The 22,981-nt window shown below is 40.4% G+C and overlaps 2 protein-coding genes across 4 annotated transcripts; both read right to left on the bottom strand.

The window, feature by feature from the left end:
• Positions 1-364: 364 nt before the first annotated feature.
• Positions 365-8,020, bottom strand: LOC113022630 (putative nuclear hormone receptor HR38). Its single transcript, XM_026168234.2, has 7 exons — positions 7,852-8,020; positions 3,929-4,770; positions 3,156-3,285; positions 2,751-2,914; positions 2,412-2,614; positions 2,121-2,299; positions 365-2,026 (listed from the first exon to the last, which is right to left on the bottom strand). The coding sequence occupies exons 2-7, from the start codon at positions 4,766-4,768 to the stop codon at positions 1,764-1,766; spliced, it is 1,779 nt and encodes a 592-aa protein (XP_026024019.1). The 5' UTR covers positions 4,769-4,770; positions 7,852-8,020; the 3' UTR covers positions 365-1,763.
• Positions 8,021-10,966: 2,946 nt separating this feature from the next.
• Positions 10,967-21,449, bottom strand: dgkab (diacylglycerol kinase, alpha b). 3 transcript variants are annotated; one of them, XM_080301338.1, is made up of 25 exons: positions 21,007-21,449; positions 20,373-20,485; positions 20,219-20,304; positions 18,879-18,955; positions 18,442-18,586; positions 17,976-18,050; positions 17,772-17,821; positions 17,369-17,443; positions 17,096-17,212; positions 16,871-16,988; positions 16,603-16,691; positions 15,579-15,689; positions 15,173-15,271; positions 15,037-15,087; positions 14,817-14,890; positions 14,597-14,671; positions 14,412-14,497; positions 14,241-14,330; positions 13,994-14,154; positions 13,815-13,879; positions 13,587-13,677; positions 13,302-13,482; positions 13,066-13,186; positions 12,896-12,956; positions 10,967-11,950 (listed from the first exon to the last, which is right to left on the bottom strand). In XM_080301338.1, exons 2-25 carry the CDS (start codon positions 20,411-20,413, stop codon positions 11,870-11,872), a joined length of 2,220 nt encoding a protein of 739 aa, XP_080157464.1. In that variant the 5' UTR covers positions 20,414-20,485; positions 21,007-21,449; the 3' UTR covers positions 10,967-11,869. The 3 variants fall into 3 exon arrangements, with proteins under 3 accessions (XP_080157464.1, XP_080157466.1, XP_026024000.2); XM_080301340.1 differs by having other exon boundaries at positions 12,925-12,956; XM_026168215.2 differs by lacking the exon at positions 20,373-20,485.
• Between the last annotated feature and the right edge of the window lie 1,532 nt (positions 21,450-22,981).

Here is a 22,981-nt window from a genome sequence, read left to right as displayed (position 1 = left end):
GAAACTACCTTCCTAATTATTTTTGTGGTCATTTTTAAGCCTTTTCAATAAGCATAACTGTTTATTCCTGGGCTGTCTTTAGGCTTAAAAGTTACTTTTGGCTGCTCCCTTATTCACAAGAAGTCACCACAGCACAGTAGCTCCACACTTTTGATGTGGCAAATTTTAACATCACATGCTCTTCTTAACACAATCCCATTTGCTTCTCGTGGAATAAACGGCAGATGTATTGCTTTTTAGGTGAACGTGAAAACTGCTAAATTATCTTTCAACCATTTTTTAGATAATTGTAGAAACTCTAATCTGTGCAGTTACCTATTTCCTAACATTTAAACAAAGTCAATTCAAGGTGATTTCCAAAGGATTCAATATCAAGTATTCGCTGCCTTTTAATTTTTTTTTTTTTTTTGCACCATTTTACAAAAGGCCTGGCATTATTTTGCACGCACACAAACTCATACAGAAGAAGTACTTTTCATACCATTTGAACACTCAAGTGCTCGTAGCTGCTCACGTCATCACGTTTCACCGTGATTCCTTAAGAATTTTCTTTCGGTCATTTTGAAATCAAAATATAAATCCAACATGTATATAAAAAAACAACCAAAACAAAACTGCACAATTCTGAAAAATATGGAAGACAGGTGGAGAGATTTACAGTCACAGAATTGAGGTCCACAACATGTAATGTATCTGATGCCTAAGACAAGAAATATGTCTGCCTGCGAATTTGAATTTTCTGGCATTAATTTATACAAATCATAAAAGACTCGATCTGGACGGCGCCACCGTGGTTCTAACGTTCAGTGCCTCTGTAACAGAACAATTTAATTTTACATGTCTTAAACAGCCTGTCACAACTTAATGACCTTCCAGTTTAAACAGTGTGACGTACTGGACACTCTTTGACATACTGCATTAACACTAGCAACACTAACACTTGAATTCTGAGAGTGACTCATGCCTGTGATAAAAGGGCTTTGCTATATGTGATGTTTGGAATAAAGGTTCACTTAGTGTGGTTGATGGAGTGAGGTTTTATGAAAAGGCACTTTGTATTTTCACTTAGCAAGTCAATTTTCATTCTTACATAAAGCCCGAGAAGCCTGTCGTCACAGGTGTATGCAGTTTAACAGGAGAGCCGCCTGAATCAGCCTTTAAAAGGTGCTGAAAAGTGACAGGCGAAGTGATATGGCAGATTTTTTTCTTCAGCTTAAGGCAATTAGGTTTTTAACTGGTAGTATCAAAATAAAAACTTTGGTAAACTTTGGTCCAAGACCTTCCACATGAGCATGTTTAGTACTGCGGCTATAGTTTCCATAGAAAGATATAAGTAAGTATTTTATTGTGGAAAAGTGGAACTCTTTCACAGCTGCCTGTCATCTCCAATCTCGGCCTCTGAGTGGGCCAATCAAGCAATTCTGAAAACATGCTTTAAAAAAATTAGTGTGTTTCTGAGTATTTAACACTGCATGGCATCTACCATGATATCCATGTGTTATAGGCTGCATAGCAGGACAGGATTCACAAATAGCACTGCAAAAAAGTCACCTTTACCAATGCACACGAAATATATATAAACAGTGTCATGAAATATCAATCTTTTACAGCATTCACACAGGTACTATATTTAATAGCACTTAAAGATAAAAAAAATAATGGTCTCTTTAACTATGCTAGCACACCTCCGTATGCTAGAAGGAGGTTTAGTAGAGTGGAGTGAAAAACCTCACGTTTGATGCTTTTGAACTCTTTTGTTCATTTTAAAACGGCAGCGTATCCATAAAGATTTTCTCCACTATCGGAGGAGGAGGCACCAGGTCCTCCAGTTTCAGGTAGAAGATGCGCTGCAGGCCTTGTGTGCACAGAGTCCTCAGTTCAGGCAGTTTGCCCAGAAGGCGAGACTGATAGTTGGGTTGCGTCCGGCTCAGTTCTGATCCATTTCCACTCACGTGTTCCCTTAGACAAGCGATGAGGTGACTTTGAAAGTCCTCGACCCGCTTGGGCTCTTTGAGGCCGTGACGATCTAAGGGCAAAAGAAGTTTCCATGAGAAACCCCAAATATAACGACAACCTTGAAATGCGATGAAATTCACTAAAAGCAGACAAAGCTTCTTTACCGGTGATGATGACGAGGGCTGCGAGGCAGGAAAACAAGTAGACGTCTAAGTTCAAGCGGCGAAGGCTGTGCGAGAAATCCATTATGGAGTCGATCCAGTCACCGAAACTGCGAGCGCACTGTAGTCGGTGGAGCACCACGCCATCGCAGAAGATCAGCTCATTCTTTTCTGGATCTGACCTGAATTATTTTAAACCATTACGTCAGTGAGAGCATTGACCAACGTGAAGGAATGTAGCAAAATATTAGTGAACCACACTTTTTTTTTAACAGCAGAAGAAAGAACACTGACCTGTAAGCCAGGCGGAGGATAAAGAGTTCAACAAAAGCAGATTCGAGGAGCAGCTCCTGGTCTTCTGTGCAGAAGTCCGTGAATCCTGGGATGGCTTGAGCCCATTTCCTTATCACATCCAAGGAACCAGTCAGTAAATCATAGAACTGCTGGATATCACCAGCATCCTCCTTCTCTTTCGAGCTGTCTGCTGTCTCCTGGTACTGAGGAGGGGAAAAAAGGGTTAGTTAGCTAAAGAGATTTTCAGAGGGCTATTTAGTGCTGTTGGTTTGACTCTACATTGTCACCAGTGTAAATTCAGATGAAGAAGACATGGGTTAGCTACAAGTTTTGAGTTACCTTGGAATAGTCAAGCTTTCCGATGGTTGGGCTTGAGTCTAGATGAGCCCTGACAAGCGAAGCTATGATGTTGACACTGGGGGTCGTGGATGAAGCCTCAACTGGGATCTTGGGCTTGGAGGGCAGGCGACCTCTGCGACCTTTAAGGCTGTCCCTACGAACAACTAAAAGAGGACAAGGCGAGGAACATGTTTATGACTCCTACATGACTCTTTCGGCATTTGAAAAACAAAAGCTGTATCAGCTGACGTTTCCCTTTTTCTTCAACTGTTAATGTAAAGCTCTGGTTACATATGTCTCTGAGCTTCCTGGCTTTGCTGCTGCAAAACTGTCATTACCAACCCCGATTTGTGGCTGTCATGCATTAGCCACTGCGAGCTTTGAAAGAGTATCACATTGCATTACCTTCTTTGACCATTCCCACTGCAAGACATTTCTGGAAACGACAGAACTGGCATCGGTTTCTCCTCCTCTTGTCTACTGGACAGTCTTTATTGGCAAGGCACACATACTTTGCATTTTTCTGGACAGTTCGCTGTCAAACACACAAAGAAAACACATTAATATGGAATCATAATGTGGCAAACATATACGACTGCAAGTGACTGAAATGCACAAGTCTTATTTTTGTTTATAGCATCAATTTCTGATCACCAGCAACCCTGACTTGGATGAGTGGTTAAGAAAACAGATTAATGGATTTCTGCTCAATCAACTGTGAGCCTCTCTTAAACAAAGATACAGTGATAACTGGTACATTACTGCTCAGTATAAGTGCTAAAAATATTTTTAAAACAATGTAATAATTTTATTATTTGCCAATACTGAAGCTGTGCACTTGTGTCTTACGTTAGCACACACAAACTCACTTTATAAATATATTTCTGAAGAATTATCGCCGTGATTGCACAGTTTAAAAAATATAACATGACTGCTCTCTGGTGGATGTGGTTTGCTCACTTTGTCAGTGAATCTAAATCATCTTAAATATATGAAACATATGTGCACACATGCATAATTACTGCAGTTTTTTTGTTACTTGTTGCATACATGACACACACACTGAGATATCAGCTATGACTGCAGGTTTATTCTCCTTGATGACTGCAGCATCATGTACTCAGTCAAACAAATCTGTAATCTTAAAGCTGCTAAATATCTTCTTTTCTTTTTTTTACCTTGAAAAAACCTTTGCATCCCTCACAGGTACGGACTCCATAGTGCTGGCAGGAAGCGTTATCACCACAAACTGCACAGCGACTCTCGTTGGATCCTGGGTTTTGCGTTTTAGGAGACATCATGGCACCCTCCGCTGTCTTGGGGCTTTCTAGAAGTCTATGCTCCAGAGAAACTGGGGGGCAGTGAAGTGGGGAAACATGCTGCTGAGGAGACAGGAAGAAGTGGTCTTCCTGGCTTGGCTGAGCATCCTGGTGCTGCTGCCCCATGGGGGAGTGTTGTTCTGGTGCAGAGCTGAAGGTGAAAAAGGAAAGCTGCTGAGCTATGGCAGCCTTGTCAGCCACAGAGGTCAGGGGGGCTGAGGGGTAGGGGCTGAAAGGGGAATCCCAGACAGGTGCAGACTCTGTCTGAAAGCTTGGTGTTGGAGGAGAAGCAGTGGCATAGACTGGGCTGCCATAGTAGTCAGAGCTGCATGACGACAGCGTTTCGTCAAGGCAGTTGAGTGCAAAGGATCCTGGGTAGCAGCCATACACCTGGAGATCATCCAGCTTGAAGGCCTGGCTGTGCATCTGAGAGCTGGTGCTTTCAGCTACTCCTGTGTGGCTGAATGAAACCGTAGAGGCAGGAGGAGAGGTGGTAATCTTACAGGAATATGCATCAAACTCCCCGACATAGCCATTTCCAACCAAAGTGTTGATGCTGGGCAATGAAGATGTGGACAGCTGGTCCTTTTGGCCACTGAAGTCCATCACCAGTGTGGCACTGAGGTCAGGATTCAAGAACTCAGAGCTGAAGTAGTTGTCATGGGGCAGGGATGCATACTGGGTTTGTACACAGGGCATTGCTAGGAAAGAGAAAACCAACATTTAAAACAACTAAAATAAATCCTTAAAGATAAATACTGATTCATTTCTGGGTAACAAACACGACTTTATTAAATTCTCTATCTGAACACTGCATCTTTGTGAGGTAGATTTAAAGCAACACAGTCTAAGTCAGATATTCCCATCTCAAATTAGTGCAGTAAATATGACTTTGTGATCATTTTTCGAAATAAAACCAAGTGAGTTAAATCACTCGAGACAAATGGCCCCAGTAATGAGCTGACTCTTTAAACATGTGTTAGAAACTAGATATTGCTACTGGATATATAATGGTCAGCATTTCTTAATGCTTCCTCTATAACAATCTAAACAGAGGGCAACATTAACACCTGAAATGTCCATCTCATTTCCCCAACATGCCTCTAACTTTATCAAGGGGCCTATTCGTCCCCTTGAAAAAAATGCAGAGGGTGGTCCAGCGGAGCAGTCAGGTATTGTCAGATATTGTGTTACTGGCTGTTAACGCTCTAAAAACCTCCTTCAGTAGAGGGCAACCCCTCTTTCACAACACCTGTACTGGGGTGTGTTGCAGATTGTATGTCGGGGTGGGCTGACTGCCAGCTGAAATGGGAATAGTGGCAAAGTCTGTTTATGTGCATGGGTGGATGGGCGTGTATCTACAAGTGTCCTTACTTCTTCATTTTATAGCTTTTTATTTTTTTTCTCAATACAGAAGCTGAAGCATGTTCTTTGAAAGTTGAACTTAAATTTGCACAGCTATATTTGAATCGTGTGGAAACAAAACTGCCGAAGGGCCCAAATAGTTTTCAGCATGTAAATGCAAACAATTTTATGAATCTTCTCATTTCCCAACAGTGTTATAGAGCATGAAGGCCATTAACACAAGCACATACTGACAACAGAGGACATAATTTGAACCAGAGGTGGGACCAAGTCATTGTTTTGCAAGTCTCAAGTAAGTCTCAAGTCTTTATCCTCAAGTCTCAAGTCAAGTCTCAAGTAATGTCAGGCAAGTCAGAGTCGAGTCTCAAGTCACTGGTGTAAAAGTCCGAGTCAAGTCACAAGTCTGAAACTTTGAATTTCAAGTCCTTTCGAGTCTTTAAAAAAAAAAAACAACGAAAAAATAATGTTGCAGTTATGCTAAATGTAAATATTAGACCATGTAATTTTAAAATCTGTGTTTTTCTCAACACATGACAAAATAGTGAACTTAGAAAATATACACAAATTGTGAAATTGCACCTCTTTAAAATGCAGCTCAATTAAACCTAGCTCCAAGAATAATTTTCACCGACAGTTCTGAGATAAGCTGCATGTTATTCTTGGATGCGGTTGTAGGACCGGCTTTAAAATCGCATGACAAAAATATCATACACATTAAAAAAAACTGTATCACCAACGTAGCCTGGACAACATTTGCTAGTTAGATGAAGTCAGCCATCTCATCGTAGCATATTTATATGCATATTTATAATTATACGGTTCTTGGAGTGAGTGCATACACTCATGAAGTTTAGTAACTTCAGGTCACTGCAACAAGCCCAGGTACAGTTTACCGACGGATTTCAAGGTCCTGTACCCGGACCTTGAAATGCACCGTGTAGAAAGTAAAGACCATCGTACGTATCATAAGTTTACCAGTCTCACAAATCGTTGTCATAAATACACATTAGTTAACCGTTTATTAATAGGACCTTTGAGCTCAACGGTAATTAATTAGTAGTGGAAATAATTTCTGGTACCCATCACAGAAATGTAGCAGTGACAATAATACTGTATGCTGTAATCGTACTGGACAATTAGTGATACAAAAAACCTGTTTTATCCTGTGAATAAAAGTATATGTTTTTGTCAATGTACCATAATAACAGAGGCGAAACACAATATTGTGTCAGGACAATTCACTATTTATGCACAATAAATAAAGGAGCATAGCGCGACAATTTCTGTTCAGCGCCAGACTTGCTTGTAACCTATATCACCAATTATGTTATGAAAGTGACGTATTAACTACTAAAAAACACTGACCTTCGTGTAAATGCTTGGAGCAGACTAACCTGTGAGCTGGAGTGTTCTGGGATGTTATATTTGACCTTTGAATGGCTGCAATCCAGGCCACCCGTCGCCTCTTTGTTACTTCGGAAACATGGCTCGAACAATTTCTCTTCAACGACGTAATCCGATAACAACCGATTTCTTTACCCGTCGGCTTCCCGTGGCTGTCATGCGACCGGCTATTGCAGTTAATAATACAACAGCTTCTTGACATTTTTGTGTTTCTTTTTATCGCTGTATAACTGATTTTAATTGAAAGCCTGCGTGCGCTAGTACCTCTTGCCACGAGTTCCCAGAATCCTTTGCGGTTCTACCCGTGAATGACGTCACATTTTCAATCTCTATATAATATGCATGTTAAATTTTGTATTTGGGGTAAAATATCAAGTCTTTTCAAGTAAACCGGTTCAAGTCCAATTCAAGTCCCAAGTCATTGGTGTAAAAGTCCAAGTCAAGTCACAAGTCTTAGAACATTTTTTCAAGTCAAGTCTAAAGTCATAAAATTAATGACTCGAGTCTGACTCGAGTCCAAGTCATGTGACTCGAGTCCACACCTCTGATTTGAACAAATGGAAATAGTAGAATCACAGCAGTCATATTAGTACTTGCAGATACCGTAAAATGTCCACGTTAATATCAAAATACACTCCCATAATTCACTTCATCATATTATAAGAATTAGAAAAATATCAGTCTGCACTGTTTAAGTTTATTATGGCTAAATATAACACTCATATCCCTTCTTTTATACCAGCGAGGGTCTAGCCAAATCAAGTGGACACTTAAAATCATGACCTCCGGCAGGTAGTTGAACTAGAGCAAATATGACACCATTAAAAAATTAGTTTTTATATTAGTAAGTAAACTGATGCAAACCTCAAGCTACTGATAACCATTTTACCTTATGAGCTTAAGCTATGACAGAGATACTTATTTAGAAGTAAAGATGCAAACATGCGCATCTAACAGCAGCAGTAATAAATAAAAAACAATAACAACTCACTAAAAGTCCACTTTTTACTCACCTGGTTTATGCAAATATCCCGAATTTGACGTTTTTCATTTATTCCAAATTAGAGAAAAAAAGATAAATGTCACCTCGGTTAGCTTCTGTCAGCACACACACTCATTCAGGCACATTCACACACAACACACTCCGGGTCAGACCGAGGCAGACGGGCTCCACTCCGCTACACTCTTGTTTTATTTTGGGCTGCATCGACAAAAAGGCGTGCCTGTGCCCAAACATGGTTTTGGGGCGGTGGAACGTTCCGGGTCGGCAGCCAATCAGCTCTGGGCTCGACGCAGACGTTCTTCCGTGTGACGCACGCACGGGATTCCATTGACGCAAGATCCGAGGGAGCGTACCTGCTAAAAATACACCGCAACGAAAGCGGCGTTCACGTGGGGCTATTACTGGATGAAAAATTCTAAAAATAACCGCAATTTGGAGGCGCAGACGTTTTTTGGCTGGAAATGTAGATATTATACAAGTTTACACCAGCGGGGTGTGTTATCAGGTATCAGACCGGGAAACACCTGCATATTTTTTTCAATTTTTCAGAAAATAGAAAGTCTCTACTGTTTCGCAACTAAACGCTTTGGGGGGGAAATCATCACAAGCACTTTTAAACGTTTTAACTGGAAATATACTTTTTACTTGTTATGTTTTTATATTTACTTCATACTTTTACTCGCATTTTTAATTGCTGAAATTATTCAAGAGCGTGGTCCATTACAATTTTTAATTACAAATGCAAAATTAATAATAATTATTAATAAGACTGAGTGGCAGCTGATGGGGAAGGATAGGTGAGGCTAATCAGGGATGAGGATACAAAGGAAAAGTAAATATAAAAAACATGAGACAATGACTAACATATTCAAATGTTGCGTACAAGAACATTGGGGGGCAAGCTAGGAAAAATAATACAAGCAAACGTACTAAAATAAATAACTGGAATACAAATGGGAATACACTGAAACAAAGTGCTAAAGGCTCGAAATATAAAGAAGGAAGTAAAAAGTATTAGGAACCAAACAGAACATCAAATAGCAAGACTTCAGTCAGAAGACTCAAAACTCCATGTCCAAACCCGGACTATGAAACACATTTCCAAATATGTCAGTGACTTCTGAAGCATATTGACTGTTAACTCTGTAAACTTCTTTGGAGCTGTCAGTTAACTCTACAGATATGTAATATTCAAACAGAAATTTGTTTAGATTTGTTTTTGTAATTGATGTTTCTGAGATCAAAAATGACCTTTAAATCTCTTCGTCTGTGCTTATTAAGCACTTCTGTTACAAGAATATAAATACCCCGAGTCCTGTATAAACTATTGTCAAAACCAACAATTTAAACTTACATTTACTTTGTAAATTTGTCAGCATTAGTTTAAACATCACTTAATACCCGCCCACTGCAAACCAGCACGCTCTTGAACACTTGAACCCTCTCTGGGGATACTTGGGCATGATCCAGCTTGTGTAAAGAAAGTGAGGGGGCTTGTTCAAGCAACTGAGACCGGAGACCTGACGCTGACGCAGCTGTAGATGCTGCCTGCAGTTACCAGAGATAATTACGGGGGTTTGTGTTTTATCTTTCACGGTGGAAAACACACACGCGAATAAAAAGGGAGAGTATCACATCCAGTGTTAGTTTTCTGAATCCTTTACGTAGCATGCTTAATAGGTTTCATTAAAAATGAACTTTTTTTTCTCGTTTGCCAGATTTTGTGAAAATAAATACGATAAATAGTGACTGCTGCTGTGCTTTCGATGAATTTTTGTTGAACTGTTAACGCGAGCCAGCAGCGTTAAATCATCTCTGTGTATTCAAATAAAGTCAAAGAGGATTTCATATCTAAATATAAGATTACTGCTCGTATCATTTGTAATTGCGAACATGTTTTTAAAATGGCTTAATGGCAAAAAAAATTTTATTTAATCTTTCATACCCGCTATCTTCCTCTCTGGTAGCGCCTGACGCTTCCTGCCCAAACATGCCAAACAGGTCACACCAAACTTCCGCTGTTGCCCTTTTTTTTTTCTCCACCAAACCTACGTAGCCTACCTTGGGATTAGTCCTCGTGCTCTTCCTCCCACGCCAACGCAAAATCTGCCCCACTCCAGGCTGACCTGTTTTAGTACAAGGGAAATGCTCCACAGTCATGCCTATTAGGTAAATAAATGTGTGAATTAATATAACAATAACAGGTAGCAGATTCCATATCTCAATTAACCTCCCATTTACAATAAGAATAAAGAGATTTTTCTTTTGTATCTTCAGAAAATTATTGCAAGACCTTCATGGGGAGACATTATAGTGTAGACACACATCCAAAGGACAGAAAACAAAAAGTATTTGTTGAATAGACTTAAACAACCACACACATATGTCTCATCAGCCAATCAGATGGCAGCAACTCAGTGCATTTAGACATGATCAAGACATACTGCTCAAGTTCATACTGAGAACTGAGCAACTTTTAATATTGTTGGTGCCAGTCTGAATATTTCAGAAACTGCTGCTTACTGGAATTTTCCCACACAATCATCTGGTGAGTAAAATGAGTATCCAGTGAGCAGCAGTCCTCTGGGTTAAAAAGCCTTGTTGATGTCGGAGGTCAAAGGAGAGTGGCCAGTGGCTTGGAACACTTTGGACCTCTTAGTACCAACTGAACATCGTTTAAACACCACAGCCTACCTGAGTTTTGTTGTTAATCCATTTACAACCACAATGTATTCATCTTTCACAGTGAACATCCCTCATCACAACGTTCAAATAATCACAAACCGGTTTCCCAAACATGACAATGAGTTCACTCATGTGGTCTCAGCAGTCACCAGATTTAAATTCAGTAGAGCACCTTAGAGACATGGTGTAACGGGAAACTCATGTCATGGATGTGCAGCTGATAAATCTGCAGCAACTGTGATGCTATCATGTCAGCATGGACCGAATTCTCTGAGAAATATTTCCAGCAACTTGTTGAATCAGTTCCAAGAAGAATTTAGGCATTTTTGAAAGAAAAAGTGTTTGCAGCCCAGTACAAGCACATTACAAGTGTAAACAAGTACACTCAATATCCAACACAAGACTACTGAAAGTTGAAAACACATTGCCAAAACAATATCTTAGCTTTAAACTTTATTTATTCAATCACAAAGTAGAATACTTTGGCTAGCTTCCACCCAATGTTAGCATGACCTCATCAGTCATGTCTGTGTGTTTGAGAAGCTTTTTCAGTGCGAAGGAGTCTAATAAAAGTGTTGACACAAAGAATTAAATTGACAAAGTGAGGTTACAGGACAAAATTGGTAAAGAAGCTAACATTAAATATGATTTCAGGTATGTACACCGGGCGTATTAGACACAGTGGAATGCTGCTGCCATTAAACTCGTTAAATATGGGAGGGCTGTATTGAATGCCTCTCTCTTTATCACTTTCATAACTCAAAAAAACCCAAAAAAACACATATTCAGTTACATTCAATCAAGAGTTCCTTGCATTATTCTATCAACAGTTCTTTAAGAAACAGTCAAAACATTCACATGAATATCTTCTTATCTATCTTATTGTCTCTCAACTGGATGAACACTGGCAATGAAATACATGTCAACACACAGGACAGTTTATTTGGTGAACTGCTTTTTGTCACAAGCTGCACAAGGAAGTACAGATACTACTGTAAATATGATTTAGCACAACAAAACATCACAACATAAAATACAGCTAGTACATGCATGTTCCTTGTGCTTATACTGTAGGTACACAATGTGCTCTGATCCTTTATCTATAGAAACATAATGCATTGCATGAAAATTGGCACACAAAAGCAGCAGTCAAACTTGTCAAGTTTGCACTTTTGATATTGGTTTGTCAGTGTGGCATCTCTCTATGAAAGCAGTATCTTAAAATGATGTCAGGAACTGGGGGCAAAGGAAGTAAACAATGACAACACACGGTTACACACTCAATCCAACGCTGGTGAGCTGCAGTGATCCTCAGAGGGCCAGAGGACGTAGGAGCCACGACTCTATTTGAGGTGAAAGAAGCTGGATGGTTTGGTAGGTGGAGCCATTAGCATGCTAGCTTGGTTCTTGTGAGTTATGTGGATCTAAAATTCATAAAAGATGCAATTTAGGTTAGTTTAGGTTAGCCACAGAGCTCCTTCTTTGTTGCTGCTTTTTATTATTCCTTCATTCTTGGTGTTCTCTATCATGCGGCACTGGGTCTGCTATAATCTATGTGCTGCAGTCCATTTTATTAGTGGCTTTCTACTGTGAACATTGTCTGCTGTTCTTATTATATTTGATATTAATGCTCTTAACTGTATTATTTTATTGTTTTTCTGTAAAGCACTTTGGTATGCTTAGGCTTTTAATGTGCTCTATAAATAAAGGTTGTTGTTGTTGTTGTTGTTGCTGGGTAACTATTCATTTGCCCAGCTGTCAGTAGATACTATGTGGCTCATATCAAGTTATTTTTTAATTTGTCTTTGGATATGAACGCACAGAAACCATTCCCATTGCTCTTTAACTGTCTACATTTTAGCAGAAGTCACTAAACCAATCATTAATACTCTCATTACAGACTTATCCAGCTGTGCTAGGACACCCCTGTCCCCAAGGGGACACAGTCTTTTTGTGAACAGGGCAAATTGCACTTCAAATATTGGCCCACAAAATCCAAAACATGTCTCCAAAAAGGAAACAGTTTGGAACATCCCCATAATACTTGCACATGATTGCCTCTTTCTGTCTTACCCACATAACAATTGTGAGGTGGTCTGAAAGTAGCGCTGCCACTCAGTTCTAAGCGAGAGCCAATGATCTTGTGTTAATATCTGCTGGTCAGTAAAGATGGACACTTGGACTTGACCTCCAAATTGCTTCAAGTATCTCTTTTAAGTTATATTAATCACAATCAATTCTGGTTATACTTGCTGTAGAAGTAACATGATTCAATTTCTGATCAAAAGACATTTATAAATGTTTTAGATTGCATTATGTTGCCGTTGTCTCTTCTCTTCCCCCTCATCATATTATTTAATAATGCTTACAGTACAAGGAGGCTGCATCCAGGGCTCACCATCGATCTGCATTGGAAATGCTTTAGATGTCCTGCACATAGGGAGCAATAACAGCAATGTGTAATTATACTGCACTACATGTACACACACTGTATGGTACTGAAAAATATTCCTGTTGTTTAGTAGGTAAAGTTCACAACCTAATGGTAATCTGGGAGGTCTGTGCCAGTCTGTGCCCAGCGCTCTTCAGCCCAGTATAGATTTGTCCCATCTCTATAACCCCTTCAAGCCCGACCACCTCCAATCGTTTATCGCTTATATCTGAGGAGTTGTTAAAAAGCAGAGTAATTTAACAGTGTTTGTAAATGTCAAATCAGGACTACAATCTATGACAATGATATGTGAGGATTCAGGAGTGTAAACAGCTGAGTCTCACCTTGGGAAACTATTTTCAGAGCTTCAGGGTCAGTGATAACCTCACTCTGCTCCAGCCCTGCCACGCCATCAGACTTCTTAGACTCACCCCAGAGGTTGGAGCCTCCGTGCATGCTGGGTATGTTGAGCACAGCTATGCCCTCTAGAGAGACACGAGTCAGGTCCAGAGGTTTTCCGCAGCACTGGTGTTGCAAATACAAAACAAAACAAAATAAAAACATTTCAGCATTATTCACAAATATGCATAGTTCTGGTAAAACAGCCTGACTGTGGCAGAAATTCCGACCTCAATCGTTAGACAGTCCTTCAGCCTCTTACAGGACGATGAGAGGGTCTCCGAAGTGGCAAATTCAAAATACTTAAGTTTGTTCTTCATTCTTAAAACGACAGAGAACAAGAATTTGACCAAAAACAAACACACAAATAAAAAAGCCATGAATTTATTTGTGAAGTAGACTGAGCTCTGTTACACCTCTTATGAGAAAAGGTTCAGACTGCTAACATAAATTCGTACCTGCTGTTGAACCTCTGGGGATGTTTCTCTCTCATGGAGTGGAAACGATGAGCAATAGAAGCATCCTGCACACAAGGATGAAAGTGCAATCACATGAAAAACGATCATGAATCATATTTCATGCAATGCATTCATTTTTCTGATGAATGCACAAACTCCCTGTAGAGTTCGTGACTCACCACTCCAATGGAAAAGTAGTTGTTAATGATCTCATTGGGCACAGGGTCTCCTGCCTCATGAGGGTCATTCGGTATCACTTGGATACTCCAGCGGTCCATGGGGACCAACTCACTCCCTTCAATCTCTTTCATGATTTCTTTCAAATCTGACCCGTCGTATCCTTTCATGGGATTATGATAGAAACAGCTTAAATATGTAACTGACATCTGACACTTTCATTAAAGTTCCTGTTTTGATTGTTGTTACCTCCTCCCCAGCGTAGGCAGCGAGCCAGGTCATTCCCAGTGCCCAGAGGCAGCACAGCTACAGAAGGATTCACCTGGAGGTTTTCTTTGTCTAAAATCACAAGAGATGTTATTTAGTGCTTCAGACGGTTAGCTCAACCTGCTGTCTGAAACTCAGCAGGACACGCATTACCTAAAGCATCCAGAAGCCACCCAACGGTGCCGTCTCCTCCACACACCAAGATCCTGTAGTCGCACAGATTACGAAAGAAGTGCAGACTGAAAGACAGAGTCAGCATTAACATAAATATACTCAAATGACATGTGCATTTGAAATCCTATAGAGTCCTATAATGTGTTTAATGTGCACTGCTGTACCCTGGAGCAGGGCCTCCATCGGACAGATTGTATACTTGGCGTGGATTCAACAGGTACTGAAACTTCCTGAGCACTCTGCAAAGACAAAGCAAAAGCTGTTATAAACTGCCAATGACACAGTATTATCCTATGTATTGATATGGAAGCAAGCATCTCCAAAATGTCAGATTTTTTAGTATGGAGCGTGAAACTTCTGATCCCATAGGACTGTGCTGCCTACCGTTCGCCTTGTTTTCCTCCACTTTTTGGGTTTACAAACACCAGCAGAGGGTGGGTACGAGGAACAGGAACAATCTGAAAAAATCCCACAGATTAGGATCCATTAGATTATGTAAATCATCTGCAAAATACACAGACATTGAGTTATATGTTTTATATACATATAATAGCTCTGGTGGCTCTAAATTCAGTTTATTTAGTGAGATTTGATATTGGGAGACCTGCAGGATGTGGCCATCAAGAGTGACATTCAACAGGCTGGTGTCCTCCTCCTGCCAGAAACAAAAACTTAGTGACCAGCTCACAGACAGATGGCCTAAAAATCTACATTCATAGAGTAATTTAGAGTCATTTTACCTTTGAGACAGCGTAAATGGCCCACGGAGGCAGTATATGATCTTTCAGCGGCCCGCAGTCACAGTTCGATAAGCCACGCAAAACACATTCATCGTGACGCTTAAAAAAACAAAACAATACTCAGTAAATTAAAAATGGTAATCTGTTCTTACTCATTCAGCTATATAGACAGAGCAATACTTTTCAGCCAATTACACACATTCATACAAGCACCGTTTTCCATGCCTGAGTGCACACACACACTCTCGCACTCCAATGGAGTCATCATACTTCGACATACTGACTGGAGGAGCCAGCTGGTAGCCACCCAGTTGGTGGAGGACCCCACTCTACCTCCGATTCCACAGTGATATGATACTAAGCAGGCCCGATCACATGCAATCTCTGTATTCACTAACGTACTCACCAACTCCTGGCACCACACGCAGCGCTTCCCGGCCAAAGTTTTGATCTTCTTATTGCAGACATCACACTTGCTGGCACCGCAATCAGCTCTGATCCAGTCATGAGCTGGTATCTGAGATGCAGAGGAGGCACGAAACAGGCATTATGCACAAACTGCCACTTAGCACCAGCGGTAACGTTGTCTGGTATTGTTTTCACATTGTGAGTCATGAATATTTACAGAAAGTGAATACTCAGTTTTAAAGGTGGATAAGTTCAACCAGCAGATGCGGGTGAACCAAAGAACCTACCTGCTTTAATCTAGTGTATAAACATCACAGAAGAAATCACTGGGATCACTTTTTTTCTTTTTTGAAATCTGGAAAAAACAACTAATTTGACAGCATGGATGGGTAGCGCTATGTTCACATATTCATTCATTCATTCATGCTGGCTTGTTCGAGCCGACTTATGTGGCAACCCATCCCTGCATGGCTGCAGGAAAAATTATGTTATAGCTGACTTTAAAGGACTCAGTACAGAATACACCCTGCTCCTAAGCAGCTGTGGAAAATAGCTGCAGATTTATGGCTTCATGATTGAACTGAACTGGCAGATTGAATAAAAACAAACCAGTTCCACCTCCCACAGCAGCTCATTACGGATTTTTTTTTTTACTGTGTCTGCTGCTGCAGGAAAGAAAGTGACCAGTGCTTGTGCAAAAGTGGGACGTTTAACAGATGTACAGAGCAGATTGTGCAGGCAGTAATCCTCATTTTTTTTAAAAAACAGTGAAAAAAACAGAGGCTGCACTTACTGACTAATGCACTCTAAAGTTCCCTGTTCTTAATGTGCTTGTGGTCATTGCCGTTTGGTTTTTAAAAAGAGAACAGGTGAAGAGAGAAGATGCGACTATATCCCCATAAACGCACTGAAAATAGCATTTTGCATAAAACGTAAGTGCTGTTGTAAATGTAACCGGATATCTAAAAGCAGAAATATACATAAACCAAAGGGAAATTAAAAGCAATCATTGTGTTCCTTACACCAATTTCCTGTTTAGATTTGACAAAGGTACGAGCGCAGGGCTCGGGATTCTTGTTGGCACACTGGCTGTGGACGATGTACTTGCAGCCTAGAAGGAGAAAATGCAGTGGGTGAGAAAGGTTCTTAACGTTTAATATCAGAAACTGCAGCGATGCTGATAGAAAGCAGAGTGTACAGGTGTCACTGTAAAATGCACGTCTCCACCAGTTCATTTATACAGTGTAAGAGGAGCTTGGCTTCCCCCTGGTGGCGGTTGTGAGCTCTTACAGTTGCAGCTGAGTCCTTGCTTCCCAAGGCCGAGCAGCATGCTCTCACACACGCTGCAGTAGGTTGGCTTGTTAAAATGCTTCATCGTCCATATGTGCTGCCCATCCTTTTCCGTCATCTTTTGGGAATAAGAGAAAATAACAGCAGTTGGTCAGATCTTTTAGTTAAGTCAAGGCAGTTTAACAAAGAAAGGAAGGATTGCATAAAATGTTGGTTTTTTTTCACCTTCAGCCCCAGCAGAACAAGTAAAGGTGCATTGTTCATGCCTCCCTTCAGCCACTCCTCCAGAGTGACGGTGCCACTATCATCCACATCAATCGCTGTCATCATGTCTTTGAGCACCTGTTCCATCACAAAACACCAGAAATTTATACGAATCTTCTGTCACACCCTCAGCCTGTGTTTTCAGGTGCCACACTTTATGTGGGCTGGTAAACAAAAAAGTTCAAAAGCCATGCAGAATAAGAAGAAGAAACAAACAGAAAAAAAGACTCATACTGGTCTGAGTTCAGTCACGTCCCAGCCCAGATAATCAGCGGCACGCATCATTTGAGTGATTATACGATCCACTTCCTGAAAGAGAGACAAAAGAGTTCTGGTGAGATTGGGTGTAACTGTATCCATCCAAACTAGCGCGCAAAAGTAATCTAAGACAGTCAGCGAGGCGCCAAGTGCAATGCACTTAAAACATCGCAAAATTAAAACATTATGTATGCTACAGCCAGAGAAGTTATATATGCGAAGAACTGGCCAAAACTGAGTCCACATGTACAGATATAAGTCTAACTCTAGAGAGATGAATTTCAGTACCTTAATTTTTTCAACATGAATCAACAGGTTTTTTTACACTATACACATAGATCTATATCTATCCCCTTGTCAGTAATTTTGAGTAACTTACAGAGCTGTCCAGGAGTCCGTTGCCATCTTTGTCGTAAAGTTTGAATGTAACTAGAACCAAACAAAGTCAGTTAGTCAGTTAGCTAACCGTGGGTTTTACAGTCGCATATCCTCAATTTTAAGACCTCAGCAATAAATGTGGATTAAATGCAGCTGCAACTACAATAAAAACTCCCAATATGATCAAAAGATAAGTCAAACCAACATTCGAGCTTCTCCCGCGGCTGTTCTTTCTCCAACACTGAGAAGTAACAGGACACATCACGAAGAAAGACTCCACCTGAAAAACAAGAAACGAACACAGTCCTCAGATTTAGTGAGGTTTTTTTAAAAAAAACAGCAGATGAAAATTGGTGGGATATCAAAGTAAGTATTTTATCATAGTTTTGTTGCTGGACCAGGTGCACTAATCTGCAAAGTTCGGCCTTCAGCGTCATTACTGTGACCAGACAGCAAGATATGAAAAAAATAATAAGCACACAAACAGGTGGTCACTGAAAAAATACTACCTTAGCAGATCAGTCTTTCTTTTGATAGTTTTCTGGGAGTTTTGTGCAGCGTTTCCAGCCACATCCAGGACTGAATAGGAGTGCAAAGAACATTTTCCCCCAAACTCTGTGCTGCACAGTTTTGTTAAAGGACAACAAAGTCAGAATATAAAAAGTCTTTACCTTCTTTGGGCTGAGGGCTCTTCAAGGAGCCGTTTTGCTCCACGTTTTGGAAATAACGAAAAAGCCGCTGGCAGAAATCTGCAGGGAAGTCGTCCACTTCTAAGTAGGTCTTGAGAAAGAGACAGAAGCCCTCGGCATCGACGCACTAAAGAGAGAAGTTGAAGTTATTTCCAAATGAGACAAAAGGATAAAACATTTACATTCAGAGCAACAGTCTGACTACGATTTTTAGAAAATGTCATAAAAAAGTGGTAGAAAGCTTCCTAAAAAGACCGTGTGCGTTTTTAATCAAGAACATTGTTAAAAATAGAGGTAAAGCAAACTTTTACAACTAATAATACAAATGAATAAATTCATGTTTGATTTGTTTGTAATAAGTAGAGTATTAGGAACATTTGACACGGGAAATATAGTATATGATTGCCTAAAAAAGTTACCTCTCCAAAGCTGTGCTGAGAGAATCGACCGCCTGGATGAAACTCCTTAATCACATCTTTCACCCTCAAATTGCTCTCTGCAGGGAGAAGATCAGAGAGGTCAAAACGTAGCTGTAGATGTGGATACACTGTGACTGTCAGTCATTAAATCTGGGTTTGGGCCTTGCAGTGTGAGGTAATGCACACACTACCTTTCCCAGGTCTGGAGAGGAGCAAGTGTAATTATCCATTCATCCATTATCCAGCGTGCAAACACTAAAAGCCTACAGACCCATTTCATTTCTTCTAAAGCCTTTGAGTGGACAGTGGATTATTTTCAGCCCTTTAGCACACACTTTTTTGTCAACACGTGCATGTAATTCTGCGTTCGCTCCAGCCCCAGCGAAGGGGCAGCATGCACTTATGTTTGGGAGTTGCCGCTTGTGATTTTGGGTGGCTGCTGAATGAGTAGCATTAAAGTAAGGCAGTGATACCGACTGCAATTTTAACTGAAATGTTTCCGCCTACATGCAGGAGCAGAGTGCACATGTGTTGCAGGTTAGGATCTACAAAGTTAACTTTTCATATTTTTGTTGGACTTTGCCTGCGACACTCCCGTCTCCACTTATCTTGCTTTTTTTTTCACTGCCTTCATAAATCGTTCTGAAGACTTCCGATATTTATTCTGACATTATCCAGTGCTCAGATGTTTAATTCATTAAAAAGGAGTGAAACAAAAGTGTAAAGTAAAGTAAAAATTACACTTTTTTGTAAATGTGTGATGTGGTTTCCAGTGTCTGTGCAGCCAAGAAGAGTGTTAGTGTTAGTGTTAGATTAGATGGAAGACAGTTACACAGATCGAGAGCGGAGCTATCATAACACATCTGGCCAGTTCATCCTCAGAAAGGTGAAAGCCTGAATTCAGTGTACATGGATGGAGTTTTTAAAAAATACATTTACAGTCATAAACTGACACTGTGAAATAAATGGCATATTGAGCTACCGCTGCTTTATTAATTTAACAGAGAAATTTGCCAGAGTATTGAGTTACACTGCATTTTGTTAGTGAGAATGCACTTGAGACTTGCGTGGCTCTAATTACAGTTTTAATGCACGCATTGTTTTTATATTCTGTCCTGGACGCTGTCGTCTTTGGCCTCAGTAATCACTCATTGCTTTAGTTTTATGCCTTTGATACAAACACAACAGTGTATCTTGTGTGCATCAAGTGCTTGGTGTAAAGGGATTTGTATATACATTTTTAATCTGTAATAAACGTGTCAACTTTATTATTATTACGATTATTGTTCCAGTTTACTTTACTTACAGGTTAAAAAACAATGTAGAAAATGGAAACTTACCTTCCATGTAGTGCTGCAGCTGGATAAAATCCACAGGAGTCAGAGACCCTTCTGTATCATCAGAGGAGGCCATCCTGGTCTGCTCCCTGAAGAATGAGGGAACAGTGACTGGACATTCACAGAGGTGTCAATAACACCCAGATAAAGCACTAACCTGGCCAAGGAGACTGCAGAAACTAGGAGGCAGCCATACATGTAACATGTTTTACGTCATGTTTTGTGTTTTGTGTCAGCAGAACTGGTTTGCCTCCATTCCTGGGACTGCCACTAATGAACAGAGCATACTTTTCTTAACGGATACCAATCTAAAAACTTGCTATTAAAACAACATTGCTTCACTGACCACTGCTGATTTTAAGGAAAGAGTAGTGAAAATCAGATTGTATCATCCTGTAAACATGGAGCTGAGGAGTAACAAGTAATAACATCAAGAGCTCCAGATTGTGACTACTGACGATCAACTGCCAGCAGCAGAGAAGCGGAGGAGTAGATGTAACACTGGCCTGTAGATTTTCTGGTTGTGCAGGTGTACCTGTCCGGCTAAAACCACTTTTTAACTTCCCATCAGTTTAATGAGCAAAGCAGCAATTAAGACCCCTTTTAAAAGGGGGCATCCGTCAAACAGGATTATAATGTGAAGCCAGGATGTCAGCCTGGCTGACACACACACACACACCACACACAAAGGCACACATTTACATAATATTTTAACTTGTTCGGCTCTCGAAGTGCTGCACAGGTGCTCGGACAGAAGGAGGAGGGCTCGTGAACTCTAACAGGCTTCTTACCTTGACTCTCTCTCCTGGGACGGAGGATGGGGGGAAATAAAGTCTCTCGTAGCTTCTCCAGCAGCATACACCGCTGCTATGCTGTTTGATGGCAGCTGGTGGTTGTGGGTGAATGTCTACTGCGGTATTAGCGGATAAGGGATTAAGAATGGGCGGAGGAGGAGCTTTTAGCGACATAATTACAGATAGTGGCACCGCCTAGCGCGTGCACGCACAGAAAGGCGCACGCGCGCACACTCGTTAGCGCTATTGTGCCCTTACAACAGGTCAACACAATTATCTAAACACTGCGGCTCTCAGCCTGGACGCTGGAATGTAGCGGAATGCATGAACAGGTGCGAATGAATGAAAACTCAGAGTACGAACCGGTGAAGCGGCTTTCACGTGTCGTTTTTTAGTTTAGTCCCACTTGTGCGTGGACTCTTCACAGTATACTGGTTTTCCACCCTGAATGTTCTTTTGACTTTTTGTCGTAAATTATGACTTCTGGTGCAAAACATGACTTTTTATCGTAAGTCGAGACTTCTGGTGCAAAACGTGACTGTTGCCTCTCACATGTAGACATTATGCCACAGACAGACGTTGGTGGGGTCGAGAGATCTTTTTATTGAGGGGGACAGCTGTTTAACTGTTAAATGTCCTTGGCTTCAATTGTGTTCTTTTTTCGTTGGTGTTACCAGTGGGTTTTTGAGTCAATGCCAATATTTAGAGAATAATAAAATCCTTATACATAATACAAGGAAGGCTGGATCCATGCTTTCAGATTATTTACACCAAATTTTGACCATACCATGTCTGGATACCTAAGTGTATTGAGTTGTTGCCATGTGATTGCATGATTACATATTTGTTTAAAAGAGCAGTAGTGCAGTGAATGGGTGAGTATATAAATTTATATATTTATATTTATTATATTTATACAGTTTGTTAAAGTTATATTGAAAAGATGACAGAGGCATTGTTTTTACGTTCTAGCAATGAATTTCACAGTGCTAGTTATTTAGTGAAGATGCCTCTCCACCACCATGTGATTGGTTGATGCTATTCTGCTACATGTACTGCAGATACTGCTGAAATTATTGTTTTTCACAATGTGCTCTGTAAAGGAGTACTTGACAATTATCACCCATTCTGAAATATCAGTCCTGCTCTGATTGACTCAAAGGTTGGTACAGACACTCATGGTACCTCAGGATGAATTAAACAGGTGCCCTCATGAAGCCAACAAAATAAAGTTGCGTGGTTCTTTTCAGGTTTGCAAACTGAGGAAAATCTATTCCTTGGTAGCATCGTGATGCAGAACACTCTATTCTGTATAAACATATGTAAATCTCCACATAAGCACATTTCCAGTATTTCTCCTTTTCAGTCTAAAAAAAAAGCTCAATTTGAAATGAGTATGTGGGGAAAAAGACGTTACTAGAGACATTTAGAAACTGCCTAAAAAATTGCCTAACGTGTGGATAAGGGAAAAGCCAAACTAAATTTAAATTTGTGCACCCAATTCTTGTTTTTGAAAGCCGGATAAGGAGGTGTAGCACCCCATTTTCTATGTTGCTTATATTCTGGATAGAAAATAAAACGTTTCTAGATTTTTGAAAGCTTGAACACCAACAACTTGGATTTCCTACTTGGAAAGTCAGAGCAGCCTTAGCAAGCCTAATTTAACAATCCAAGATGAAAGATGAAAGTAAATAGTTGTAAAACTGTAAAACGTTTAATCTGTACTGCCAGTATTGTGTATTTGTCATATGTCGAGCATTGTCCTGGCTCTATCCAAGTATATGCTGCAGTATAATGCTGCTGATACCTGAATGACTCCACCTTGCTAACACCAAAACAAATCCTGTTTTTCCTTACTATTTCTGAAAACTGCTAACTTGGGAGTGACATTAATTCCTGACATTCAAGTTCCAAGGTGCCTGGAACATGGCATATATAAGCTGTTTTCCTTCCAAGAAGGCTCTCCTCGCCT

Source organism: Astatotilapia calliptera, chromosome 5 (genome assembly GCF_964374335.1).
Source record: "Astatotilapia calliptera chromosome 5, fAstCal68.1, whole genome shotgun sequence".
NCBI classification, from domain to species: Eukaryota; Metazoa; Chordata; class Actinopteri; order Cichliformes; family Cichlidae; genus Astatotilapia; species Astatotilapia calliptera.
This window is presented reverse-complemented; position numbering and strand designations above follow the sequence as displayed.